The 14,323-nt window shown below is 32.8% G+C and overlaps 1 protein-coding gene across 5 annotated transcripts in view; it reads left to right on the top strand.

Moving 5' to 3' along the window:
* The window catches only part of LOC129800558 (peroxidasin), a 117,319-nt gene that overhangs the window by 42,575 nt on the left and 60,421 nt on the right, over positions 1-14,323 (top strand). For all 5 annotated transcript variants that reach the window (XM_055845034.1, XM_055845037.1, XM_055845036.1 and 2 more), the window contains exon 2: positions 11,163-11,500. In XM_055845034.1, coding sequence (XP_055701009.1) covers positions 11,322-11,500 — 179 coding nt within the window. In that variant the 5' untranslated portion in view covers positions 11,163-11,321. The remainder of the gene's footprint in view (positions 1-11,162; positions 11,501-14,323) is intronic.

Below are 14,323 nucleotides of genomic sequence, written 5' to 3'. Positions count from 1 at the left end.
CCTAAAAAGAAGTGGAGGAAACTCCGCTACCTTCGGACGACTCAAGCTTCGAACAATTCAATTTTTTCTCTATATACCTAATGGGCTTGAGCCATCGTCTTTTCAGAAAATTTGAAGCATCAGATCAGCTATTAAAATATGTAATATTATAATGGGTCAAATTAATTAAGAAAACATAAAAGACGAAAAGAATGAATTGATCGACGCCTGAATCGTCCGAAGGTAGGGCGTTTTCCCCTATCAAAACAAAATCAAGTTGTATTAAAAATTTTACATTTCAAACTTAAGACTTTGACACTTGCATGCAACTATGCCGATACTTGATAAACTTACTTACAGTAATTCAATTAAAAAAAAAAAAATACCAAAGAAATTTTAAACCCAAAAATGTGTTCACAGCTTTGGTAAAAAAATGTGTTTTTTGCTCTGCAAACGAGGTCGTGTCTCACAAATTTATGCGTTCAATCGATAGAAAGCCTAACAATAATATTTAGGATTAATCGTTTCACCTTTCACGATAGATAATTGACAAAATATTTTTGTATCCTAAAAAAAATCAATTTCAAACTCTATTTTTCTTAATTTCTTATGCTTTTTTGTTTCGAAAATACACATTCAGGTTTAGATCAATCATGGAGCATGGTGACAAATTCGAAAACTATCCGTATAATAAAACGTGTAAATTGTTTTTTTTTCTTCTAAAAATTATCCGAATGTTGTTTGTAAAATTTTTTACGCACGCTACATCACTTTTCAAGATGTTTCATAATAAAGCTCTTTTAGCAAAGTGTGTTGCATCCTTTTCTTTAAGATGACTCATACGGCTTTTAAACTAGAGGTTTAGCCCAAATCCCAAAGATTCTCAATATTGTCAAGATTGTCAATATTTTCCAAAAAATCTTGATTGATATTGAGAGAAGTTAAGCCATACGGCTAAGCCTCAAGTATGAAGCCTGTATCAAATAAGAGAACTTTGACCGTATACTTTAAGAACACTTACCGGTCCAGAACGATCTTCAATTACCTTTAAACTTAAAAAAAGTAAACTTCATTTGTGCATGATGTGCAAAATTGTCCATTTTGAACAAAAAATCCACTGATAGGGGGAAGTGGAGCACCTTTGAAATTGGGATTTTTCACCTATTTTTAAATAAAATTGAGCCTTATCCTGATATAATTTAGCTGCTCAATCTGTTTGTGAAGCTAAATTATATCAGGATAAGGCTCAATTTTATTTAAAAATAGGTGAAAAATCCCAATTTCAAAAGTGCCCCACTTTCAAAGGTGACCCACTTCTCCCTACTTGAATTTTATTTAGCATATTAGTTAAAGATAGAAATGTTAGATGGATGTGAAAATTAACATAGGTAGACTGATACGAAAAGTCGTACTAATTAACTTATCATAGGGGTTGCGGTATTAGTGACACAGTAAGATAACTTAGCCTTATTGGAAAATAATTTGTAATTTTTTTTTGCACCATCTTTATTAAGAATTTACATTTCTTATTATTCTAACTTTTTCAAACACTTTTATTAGAAACAAACTTTAAAAATATATCTCATAAAGATAAAATTTTTGAATTTCCTAAAAACTTATTGAGTAACTCATGCCCAAAGATATTGTCCTGGGTGATAGTTGTGTCGGCTGTGTCTTTCCGCGGCTGCCATCTGTGCTTTCCATTATCATCATATTTAATTTTTCTTTTTTTATTTTTTCTTTTCTTATGTTGTCACAATTTAAAAAAGTATAGCTATATTTTTTAGATAAATAAAGAAAGAATAAATAGTAATAAAAATAAAAAAGCGTAGTTTCGGCATCGACCGTCGTCGTATCTGCATTTCTTTTCTTTCAGTATGTCGTGCAAGAGGCGGCACACAGTAGGGCAGAATACCCAAAAACCTGGCAAAAAATCGAAAAAGAAATTCGAATTTTGAAAATCTAATATCGCCAATAGTATCCTCACTAAACGTTATACCCAGATTTTTTTCTTTAAAGTTATGGTACCTTGAAATAACACGTCAAAGTTGGCCTTGCATTGCGATTTAGTCGATTTTATATGGGAGAATGACATAAATTTGAACCAAAGAAATAGTAAAGAGGCCCACGAGGTCCAGATCTAAAACTAATTTCTATTTATTCTAGAGGTCCTGCTCTGTCAAAAACCATCGAGATATCTTGCTACTTAGTGTGATTTTTTGGCTATGATGCAATGAATTTGTTGAAAATTGACTTTCAAGTATATTGCATGAGATCACATGTTAATGTTAGTAGAAGGGGTCTAAAGTTTTTAATGGTGTATCTCAGCTCCTGATAAAGATTACTTGGACGAATTAACTATTAGGGTCGGAGGAACGTCTGTTCGACAGGGAACCCCTATTGACACGTTTCTTCTGTAATATACCTTTTACTATAAACATAAACAGATATGTTCAAATTTCATATCCCAAATGGTACAGAGCAGGGTGTCAATAGGTGCTGACACGAGTTCTTAAAGTGTCAATAGACGTTCCTTTCATCCTATTAAATGTTACTTCAATTCCGTCCCTACGAAGGTCTCTCTTTCCCCTTCAGAAACTACTCTTTTTGGAATATTTAAAGATATAAAGCACCTTCATTTTTTATATGTTTTATTGTGTCCTAGCGGACATTCCGTCCTTAGACACCTGTGATTGAAAAAATCGCCATCTTGAATCATAAAATGTGAAAGTTTAACCACTCTGGAGCGCCTATTTCTCAACCGATATGATAAAATTATGATTTTTTGGAAAGGTCTTGAAATTTCTAACCTGTATACATACATAGGTCCTAATCGATTATGAATTCATAAAGTAGCAATAATTGATGTGTTTCGCTTAAATTTTGTTTTTTGGCAAAGTATCAGAACCGTCAAGACAGTCCAAAGTGCTCAATGTTTTTTTTTTTTAATTTACATAAATAAATTGTTCCTTTTCTATGAACACTTCTTCAGTATCCATTCATACATTTAGGTCTCATTCTTAGGAGACTTACAACTAATAGAAAGTCACAATGTTTGCAGCTTCCTCTTATACATAAAATACATAATAAACAAAAAAAATCTTCTTCAGATTGGGTTATAGAGATATTTTTTTTAAGTCGCTCATAACATTTTAAGAATTCAATTCTATAGCTATATTATTAAATCTAAAAAAATAATATATATATAATTAATAATAATAAATAATAAATTGAATAAATAACTTTACCGGTCGAATTGAGGAACCGGTCGACTTGAGGTCACTTTACCTTATAATCGTTTCATTCTATCGATAAGCTTTTCAAAGTTTTCGATGTTCGTCCGAGCGCTTGCAAATCTGCATTTGTATCTTCGAAAATAATTTAAATTGGCTTTTGAAATTTTTACGGTGTCTTAGAATATTTATTTCTCGATTTTGTAATTCAGATTATCCTCGTAAATGACTAACTCTATACAACATACTTATATTTGTGCGGTGGGTGCTAGTTTTTATACTTTTTAGTACTTAGCTTTTATCTGAAAAATATATTTTTAAATTTTCAGTATGACCTATAAAATTTGAAAACCGCCAATCACTGAGAAAAAAAAAGAGGGTGCGATTAACTTTTTTTCCTCATAACTTTAACACTTTTTAGGTGTAAAAATATATCAACATTTTTTAATGTTAATTTTACACCTTTTTAAGGGTAAAATTAATATGAAAAGGGTAACTTTAACCCCTAATACACCTAAAAAGTGTAATATTTACATCGATTTCGGATCAATAATGGCAGGGTAAAATTAACATTTCCGGAATGTTATTTTAAGTGTTTCGGATTTCTCTCAGTGTAGAAATTCTATTTGACGCCAATAGAAAAAAAATGCAATTTAAGTTCTAGTATTTATTCCCCGAAAAGAATTGATAGATAGTGAAAGGCGCAGGGTTTAAGGAAAAATGTAGATAATATTTTGAAATTGTGGGTGGGATTATATACATTGCTTTCTCATCGGGTTCGTACAATAAAACATTCAAATTGAAAAATCTCTTCTCTAAACCACAAATACAGATTTTCTGCGTCTGAAAAATGTGTCAAAAGAGCGCCCCTTTTTTCCATTTCCCATCCGTACACATACACATCACAAAATGTAATTGAAAATCTCTTCCATGGAAAAGAACATCCACAAGGGATCTGGTTTTTCCTTCTTTTCCTTTTTCGACTATATATCCCATTAATTTTAAGGGTGCAAAGTGGTTCAAGAAGCTTGGGTATTTGTGGGATAATTTCATGAAGATGTTGTATTAACTTGAGAGTTAATCTCTGAGAAATCTGCTCAAGATCTTCCATGACCAACAATGGTAGAAGACTTTAAGCTCATTTCGAATGATTCCCTTAATGACACTGTTAACAGTTGATGTAAGTCCTCGATGCTGAAGAAGTTTATCCGTTGGAAAACACCCCAGCAATTTAAAACTAACTCTTTTCTGTCTATCTTTTAAAGAGATTGTGGGTTGGAAAATCTTCGTAGAGATTGAAGATTATTTTTATGCTTGACTCCAGGTGAATGAAAAAAAAGGCATTCACTTCCGCTTTTGCGTTGGAAAGTTTCATGGCTATCAATTAGTGGGCGGGACATTTTCCGGCTACCGGAAATCATCGATTTTGAGGCAATTTTCCAACCACCCCTCATTTGCCACGGCAAACAAGGTGAATGAACAAAATGAAAAAAAAGTACTCATAGAAATTTGTTTGGCAACAAAACCCGCAATTTCACCAACAATCGTGCAAACCGTGCAAACACATCGAACAACATCTCCCCGCTGTTTCTCTTTTTGCGTGGAAAACTCTCCTTTGATGCCCTCCCTTACGAAACCAATGAAGATTTCCACCCCCTTGTAAAATTGATGCTGGAATTGCTGGTACGTGTTCAAAATGCCAAATAATATATGTGTACTTTCAACACTTGGTATAAGCTCCATTGTCTCGATGGATTTTCTATTGAACTTATTTTTTCTCAGACGTGAAAGATTTTTTTTCCAAAGAATTTACCATGGTTTTTTGGGGTGATGATATACGATTTGCACGACTTAAAGTTTGGAATACCTTAAATTTCAATGAACAATTTACGGATTTAATAGCCATCAGGAGATGGAAATTTTCAATATAGGCGATATTTTAATTTTATACAATTTCCCACGGATATTGCGATAATGAAAAATTAAATATATTTATAAGCCAATTAAATTTAAAATTAAATAAATAAATTTGAATAAAATTTGAAATGCAGAACAATACAACAATGAGGATTAAAAAAATCATCGGATTGTGTAACTTATTGTAGCTTGTATCGTGCATAGGATAAGATTGGGTAATTCGGAATCATATCTATTTTGGAATTATGAGATTTTCTCACTGTTTATGGTCAAAGGGAAAAGGAAACCATGAAAAAGTACAAGACTTTACATTCGAGAGTACCGTTAATGCGGGTGACTTGGACACGACACTCTTCCTTCTAAAATTTAAGGATGGTCTTTACCGATCCGATCTATTATGTCTCATCGGTGAGAAACGTTCTTAATGGCTCCGGCACACCTTTTAGATCAGGAAAATTTCATGAAGTCGAATTTCGGATCCCTTTCTTTCTTACAAGTTTTGCTTATGACTATCTCATTCTTTCGCATACCAAATTCGATTGAGCCAAATTGAATTTGGAGTGATGTTTAAGAAAAGAAGAAGAGTGCGAGAGAATGAGATAAACATATACAAAACATGTGAAAAAGAAAGGGATCCGAAATTCGACTTCATGAAATTTTCTTGATCTAAAAGGTGTGCCGGAGCCATAAGCATTAAAATTAAAGCAAAGCTTACGAACAGGAGGAAGTCAAAGTCAACCGTAGGGGACAAAGTCACCCGCAATTACGGTACTTTTTCGTTGCGTTTTTCTTTTGCCATCTAAAACCGTTGGAATTCTCAACGTTTCAATTTAAACATCATTCCAAATTACTCCATCTTACCCTAGCTTAAAGAAATAAATGTTTCAAATCAAAAATAAAAATTATAACATAAAAAACAAATGAAATTCTAAATTCTCTATATTCTGGATTCTGCAAAGATATCAATTAGAAAAGAGCATAAGAAATCAAGAGAAATAATTAGAACACGAAGCATAAAACACACTTTTAATTAAAACATTAATCCAATGAAATATTTCAGTACCATCTCATTTTATGAATGACCAAACTTTTAAGGCATTCAGAGCTTTAGCTTTAGCCAAACAGAATTAAATCTTTACTAAATGTTGATAAATTATTGAAGAATAAAATTTTGAGATAGGAAAAGGTAAATTATTTTCGTTTATGGTGTAAGTTTTTTATTTTAAGTAAAATTGTGGAATTGTAATCCACAATTTTAATTATTTACAATTACTTTTAAAATAAAATTAGGTTACTAAATTAAGTTACGTTAAAGCCCAGTTTGCTTTAGAAATATCCTAAAAAAATCGTATATCAATGTAGTCTTACAGCTCAAAATAGCTCTAGGGGGAAGTGGGGCACCTTTGAAACTGGGGCACCTTTGAAATTGGGATTTTTCACCTAGTTTTAAATAAAAAAGAGCTTTATCGTGATATAATTTAGCTGCACAAACAGATTGAGAAGCTAAATTGTATCACGATAAGGCTCAATTTTATTTAAAACTAGGTGAAAAATCCCAATTTCAAAGGTGCCCCAGTTTCAAAGGTGCCCCACTTCCCCCTACCTTCCTTCTCCTATGGAAAATTAATAAACTTTCAAAGAAAATTAATAAGAGGGAATAAGACTGAAACAAAATTTAAAGCTTACAGAATAAAGGATTACAGAACAAAGAAAAGCAAGAAAAGCTTTAAAAGTAAAAATACTTGGAATTGTAAAATTTTCGAACGTAACACTTACAGCTTTAGCCGAGAGAAGAGCTCAACGTAATTATAATCAAACTAATTATCTGATCACATTTCCATCAGTTTCTGACTAATTCGTCTCTTGCCTTAAGTCGTAAGTGTGTCTGGAGGTATTTGACTGATTATAATGAGCAAGGACGCAAATTAAAGGTCTCGCAAAGCGCTATAACTTTATAAAACATTTGAACCTGATAGGACCAATGCTAGGGGCGACACAGTCGAAAAACCAATTTCCATATTATACATAAACTTAATTACCCCAACTTTTGCTTAACCGATTCTTATAATTATTTTGGCATAATTGTAGAGGACATTTAGGGTAAAGGCTCATAATTTCGGACAGTCTGCTTATAAGCATCGATATTCCAAGTTTGAAGTGCGATATTTTCAATACTAATTGACTTTTTTGTTAGTCTCTTTTCAGAAGGGTTGTTTAGAAACTTGGCAAGCTATTTATCGTCTTATTTTTACTAAATATTCGAAATTTAACGTATTTAGTGTTAAAATCTTCCAAAAAGAACAAATATTTAGATAGAATTCATTATTCATCAAATATTGGAATAAAAATCCATCATTTTAATCAATTTATTTTTAGTGTCCAATTTTGTCCTCAAAGTGTCCAAAATAAGAAACTAGACAAAATTATGAGCCTTTCCCCTATATCTATAGTTCGTCCGAACATCATTTTTTTGTTCAGACTATGCCATCTGTCCGATTTTGTCATTTAAGTGTAAAAAAATTATCGTTTCCCACAATAACCTTGCGAAAATACGCAAATGCTGATATGACGGCTTTTACTCAACTACGTTATGTAAAAAGATGTTTAAAGAAGAAAATCCTTCCAAAATTCAATAATTCTTTGATATTGTCGTAGTTCGTCACATGGACAAAAGGCTCGCTGTGGTCAAAAAAACGTGTTCCATAACAAATAAATTGAATTATCTCGGCTACTAAGCAACCGATAAGATCAAGCCCTAGGGTGAAATTCTAGAGAAGATTCTGTTCTATATTCCACTATAATCTATCTGTCAGTTCATTCACATTCTAGATATTTTGATTTAAATAATAAGTTTGTAATTTTTCAGAAATTTAATTCCAAATTGCTGTATAATATCGCTCATCTTTAGATCCAAATTGAATTTGCATGCAATCCGAGTTTGTTCACGTAAAGAATCTCACCTACAATAAACTGATCTAGGATTATCACTAGCTTTTCATTTGACACTCGATTTAAATGCTGATAAGGGAAAATCATTAAACACCTTGGATCTTCTGCCAGTCTCTCATTTTTAAAAGAGATAAAAGAAAGTGTCAATTGGCTATCCGGCTCGAAGTACCAAATGTTGAAGCTTTTCCTGCAAATCAATCAACTTTAGAAAAAATGTGAAAACCAAATAAATTATCGTGTAAATTCTAATCACATTTGTACTGCTTCTAGTGCCCCAATATAAAAGAAATAGTCATTTGCCTATCCGACTAGAAGGACCAAATGATAGGACTCTTCGTCCAATATTTAGCGTGCAGATTCTAACCATCTTGTATCTTATGCACGTCTCTCACCCTTGAAAGTGATATAAGAGCTAGTCAGTTGCCTGTCCGACTCGAAGGACTAAATATTGCAGCTCTTCCTTCAATTCAATTACCTTTACAGCGTGGGCTATGGGAAGCCCACGTTGGTGTTTGAAGAAAACACGTTGCTGCCACGAGAACAAGAAAAAAATTTTTGACCACCACCGAACTTCATTTGCTACATAAACTCCTACTCTTCATTTCACTAACGCCCACAAAGTGTTCCTATTAATTCTTATTGAAATTCGTTTACTGAATAATAAAGAAATTAAACAAATAACTGCGTACAAGACTCAGAAAGACTTTTTTCAACGCAAAAGGAGAAGAAACTGGCGTGGTGACATTTCCAAAAGTCACCCCAAAACACGTTCCAATGTGGAACTGTGGAACTCTTGTTTGAATTTTCTACAGTTACCTCTAACAATTGAAATGACGGTTAGACTTAATTCTGTATACAATTTCGATTTTATAATTTGATTTTGAAAGAAGAGAAGAATTTTGTTCAAACTAAATTATACAACTCTAAATGTTCTATTTGCGGCAATAAGAATTAATTATCTTGTGTATTGAATTTAGTTGAATTTGGTTTTGTACAAATTTTGCCTTATAAAATAATTTATTTCAATGAAAATACTAAAGAGAACGGTGAAATATATGCTGAGACATTGTATTGATTTTTTTGGCCATATTTCTGCTAACCAATCTTTTAATTCAACAAACATTAACAAAATTATATTACCTATGATACAATGTTGAATATTATTCCATTGCACAGTCATTATGTTATTGCTCGGAGAAGTGCAATGTGTGTATATCTAGAACTTTCATAGGAAGAAGAATTGAGTAGTAGAAAAATGTCATTACCCTACTTTATGCCACTTTTAATAATATTGAATTTTTATCAATGCGGTATTCGATAGTTGCCAATAAAACTATTTTTGATTGGTATTGGAATTTTGAAATACCGCAATATTGACGAAAAATACTAAAATTAATTTTTAGAATTCTCCAATGGTAATGCAATATGACAAATTTATTATTTATTATTTGATAAAATCGGGCAAACTATTCGATATTGAAATTCATGCCAAAGGGTAACATTCCAATCTGGTTTCTCGATGCAATTTTTGGTTAAAAATTTTGTCAGCTAAATTCTATTACCATTTTAATCTGGTCAAATAAACAACATAATTGTTTTATAATGGGACTATTCCAATGAAAGGGGGAAATCTTTTTCCTTAGCATTTTTTTTAGTACTTGGCTGTTTTCAAGTGCTTCTGCGTTACCGACTTTTCTTTATGTTGGTTCCTGTCAAGACTGTTCTCCAGAGTCTTCGTCAAGTTCCGAAATGACCAAAGCAGTCATGACAATAACCAACACAAAGAAGAGTAGGTAATGTAGAAGTACTATAGATCAGTAGTGTTTCCACATTATCGACTTCTTTTAATCTGGTCAAATAAACAACACAATTGTTTTATAATGGGGCTATTCCAATGAAAAGGGGAAATCTTTCTCCTTAGCATTTTTTTTAGTACTTGGCTGTTTTCAAGTGCTTCTGTGTTATCGATTTTTTTTTATGTTGGTTCCTGTCACGACTGTTCTCCAGAGTCTTCGTCAAGTTCCGAAACGACCAAAGCAGTCGTGACAATAACCAAGACAAGGAAGGGTAGATAATGAAGAAGTACTATAGATCAGTAGTGTTTCCACATTATCGACTTCTTTTAATCTGGTCAAATAAACAACACAATTGTTTTATAATGGGGCTATTCCAATGAAAAGGGGAAATCTTTCTCCTGAGCATTTTTTTAGTACTTGGCTGTTTTCAAGTGCTTCTGTGTTATCGATTTTTCTTTACATTGGTTCCTGTCAAGACTGTTCTCCAGAGTCTTCGTCAAGTTCTAAAACGACCAAGGCAGTCATGACAATAACCAAGACAAGGAAGAGTAGATAATGTAGAAGTACTATAGATCAGAAAGTGTTTCCACATTATCGACTTCCCTCTGTCTTGATTCCTGTCACGACTGTTTGGTGATTTTAGTACACGGCGAGGACTATCGATAAAACAGTAGAGACTCGAGACAGAAACCAACACAAAGAAAAGTCGATGATGCAGAAGCATTTGAGAACAGTAAAGTACCAAAAAATGTCCATTTTTCGAGCATTCTCCGAATTGCCATTCATTTCAATTTACTTTTTTGTGTTTTCCCATTTTATTTATTTCTAGGAACGACTTTAAAAACTTAAGATTTTAAATCATAAATCTATTGTTGCGAATTATTTTAATTACTATGCATTTACAGTGTTCTCGACAATGTTAATGAGTTTGTTGGAAAGTTTCAGAAGAAACATCTTTCTGGAGAAATTCACTGATACAAGATATTTCTAAAAGTTTTGTGCTTTTCTTGAAAGTAAATATTTTCTTTTATATCTATGAGAACACGTAAAAGAAAATCATAAAGTTTTAATGCCAGGAAATACAACGTCTTGTAATCATGATTCTCCCAAGATATTTTCCTTGAGATTTTCAGGGATGTCTTTTGCAAAATTTTCCTTGACGATGCCATATTACTCTGGGAGAGAATCTTCCAACAATAACCATTTGAGCACATGATGTGAATTCCTGGTTATCAAAATATCCATTCAATCCATTAATTCCGCATATTCCAACGACTTTCCCACACAGATTTCCGGGGGTAGCTGCGGGGGTGGCGCGAAAAAAAAGACCCGCTGCACTGCTGAAGACCACTCTGCAGAAGGACGGTGGGTTTGGGCGAGAAAAAAAGCTCTCGCTGGTGGAGTTTTGTGTGACGGACAGAATAGGAAAAGAGTGTATAGAGGGAAAATGGTGAAAAGTTGTGCAGTGCAAGTGTTGGTGGTGGGCTTCATTGTCGCTGTGGCGTCGAGAGGAAGTGGTGTTCGTGGTGAATGTCCCAGCAGATGCAGCTGCATTCAGCAAACTGTTCGATGTACCAGACTTGAGCTCCAGGGCATTCCCGATGTCCCAGCAGATACAAATATTATGTAAGTGCATCGAATTTTCTTTCAAACAAATCACTTATAAGCTGATTTAGGTTGCTTTTGGTTTGTGAGCACCTGTGATTCTTTTTTTGAAGATACCCAGCGAGTACCAAATGCTAAGAGATATCAATTCTGCTGAAAACCATTTCTATATATTTGGTTAGCACTTTTTGTTCGAGAACTGCTGACCGGTCAGCAGATCGATTCAGCAAAAATATGTTGAAAACGCTGTCCTTTTAGCTATGCTCTCTGAGCAGGGTCATATTTTAATTAGAAGGGAGCGGTTCGTAAACTTCTTGGTAAATTTCTATGAATAACTTAAGTTTGTATTTCCGGACAACATAAAATTCCGGACAAACCTATTTGGAAGTTCGGACTTTGATAAATTCATTCATTTTGCAATTTTTTAATACCTTGAAGGTGATTTTTTATCCTTTAAACTTAGAATTTGGTTTTATAATAAAACAGTTTTATAATAATCCAATTCAATCAAGAGTTAAACCTTGAATACAGTGCCTCTGGAATATATTTTAAATCAAAATAATATTATGGAATCAGAAAATGTCTGTCCCTTTTTTCTGAAACGTGTTGTACGTGTTCATGCTCATCCCATACTTCCGTACTCAATTCTTAATCGAATTAGTTTTTGGCGCTCAAAAGAACAAGAAAAATGCAAAAGGAGGCAAAAAATCAACATATTCAAATCGTTAATTTAGAATTTCTAAAACTAGATTTTAATTTAATAAACCTTTTTTGAAGAATTTTTGTCAATTCAATAAATTGTTAATCAACCAGACGCTTTAACTTTGACAGAAGATTCAACACATTAAGCTCATATTTTTTTCTGAAGAGAATTACATAGATTTGCTCCTTGATTCTTCTATAATGTTACTGTTTAGTGATTTTTTTTAGATATAATTTAAAAACTTATTGAATACAAGAAAAATACACGAGTGTAAAATGCTTCTATTGGAAACAAATTAATCCAAATGGAGACAAGGAAAAGTTTCAAATTGGAGACAAACAGTGCAAGTGAAACCGCGACGAAAGGTTTCCAAAACCCTGTTGAGTTGCTCCTGAGTGCAGGATTTGTTCTTATTCCTGGTCTTTTCTCCTTTTCCATCTAAAACAATAAGAAAATCTCTCCAAAAAATCATATTTCCGGGGTTTCCTATTCAAGCATTTGCAGATACTTGAGAAAACCCCTTTTTGTTCACGAAATACGGAATTATTTCATTTGATAACTTCACGTACCGTTAACAATAAAAATTAGCACTTAATTTAACTAAAATTATCCAGAAATATGACATAAATGTTAAACAAAACAAATAAACAACAGTCACCTCATTGTGTTTTTCATTGGAAAACATGGTCGATCGATGAAAAATTCGATGGTGAAAAGATAGACTTTTAATTTTTTCTGAGAAATTAACAAATTAAAATTTGTGAATATGAATGGATTTTTCCTTTATTTCAAGCAAAATTAACTTAATAATGAAATTGTGGTACAGAAAATATATATAAATTTAATAATTTAGTACTGTATTTACCATGAAAATAATGACGTTTCCATTTGGAGCAGGTTTTGAATTAGCTTAATTTACCTTGTGTTTTTTCTTACTCATATTCTACAAATATTTGACAAACAAAAATAACTACAATATATATTGCCATTTTAATGGTGACACCACCAGATGGAAGCACTTGCCAATCTAATTTCGAACTTCAGAAAAGGAATTTGGAAAATAATAATAAAAGTTGGCTCTTTAATGTTGTGTTAAATTTATTGTTCTAAAAATATCCGGGTTTGAAAATATTCCTTTTAGATAATACGGCTCATTGACTACTAGAATTAATTACTCTCAATTCTTTGTTGATGATTAAGCCAGACCACTGTTTCTTCACCAGGAGTTGAAAAATTCTGTTAGGCATTTTAAAAATGGGACACCTTTACAAGAGAAAGCAGCTTTTGTTTGACTGTATGAATTTTTTGAATTAATCGAATATTTGACAGCTGTCATCCGGATTTTAGAAAATTTGATACAGTCAAGTTCATCAAATTCGAACGTTTGCAAAGTTTGCATATTTGCTTAAAACACGATGAAAAAGTCAATTTGCAACCTTCTAGTTAGGTTTCTCGAACATAAATTTGTCAAGAAAATTTTGACTGACACTGTATATAACTTTCAAAGTAAAGACAGAAAGGACCACGTCCATTCTCTTATACAACTAAACAACATGAAATACCTCATTACATACAGTGCAACGCTAATAGTGCAAATGCCTATTAGTTTATATTTCAATCAAAAAATAAAATTGTCGAATATCCGTTTAACCTCTAACTTAAAAAAAATAATATTAGCAAATACAGTAGTCTCTCGCTAATTCGGCTTCTTTTAAGATCGGGGTACTTTTTAGTTCGGGCAGCAGTTAAATTCGAAAAAAGTTTGTTGACAGTTTTTCAAGTTTGAATAGTGAAGAATCACGATAAAATAGGAAGAACTACAGCGAATTTGAGCAAATTAGCTTCATAATTAAACGTGAAAATTGTCAACAAAATTTTCCGCCCGATTGAAAAAGAGCCGATTGAGTGAGAGTCTACTGTAGTCACTGTTGGAAACGCGAGCGCCAACTGGCGGAAATATTTAAAAATTTATTATAAGCCCTTCCGGCACATTTGTCAGTCTTTTTTGTAAAAAGCGTGACGTGACGTGCAGTTGTGCAATTCTTTTGGGAAAGGAACCTCGTTCCTGAAGGTCTCCAATTGCTGAACGGAAGTATGACCGAGAATTTAGGTTTCGCAAGGCCGACTTCAGATCTGAAGCG

The sequence above is a fragment of the Phlebotomus papatasi genome, chromosome 2 (assembly GCF_024763615.1).
Source record: "Phlebotomus papatasi isolate M1 chromosome 2, Ppap_2.1, whole genome shotgun sequence".
Taxonomy (NCBI): Eukaryota; Metazoa; Arthropoda; class Insecta; order Diptera; family Psychodidae; genus Phlebotomus; species Phlebotomus papatasi.
Note: the sequence above shows the minus strand (reverse complement) of the source record. Positions and strands in the feature narration are given on the sequence as shown.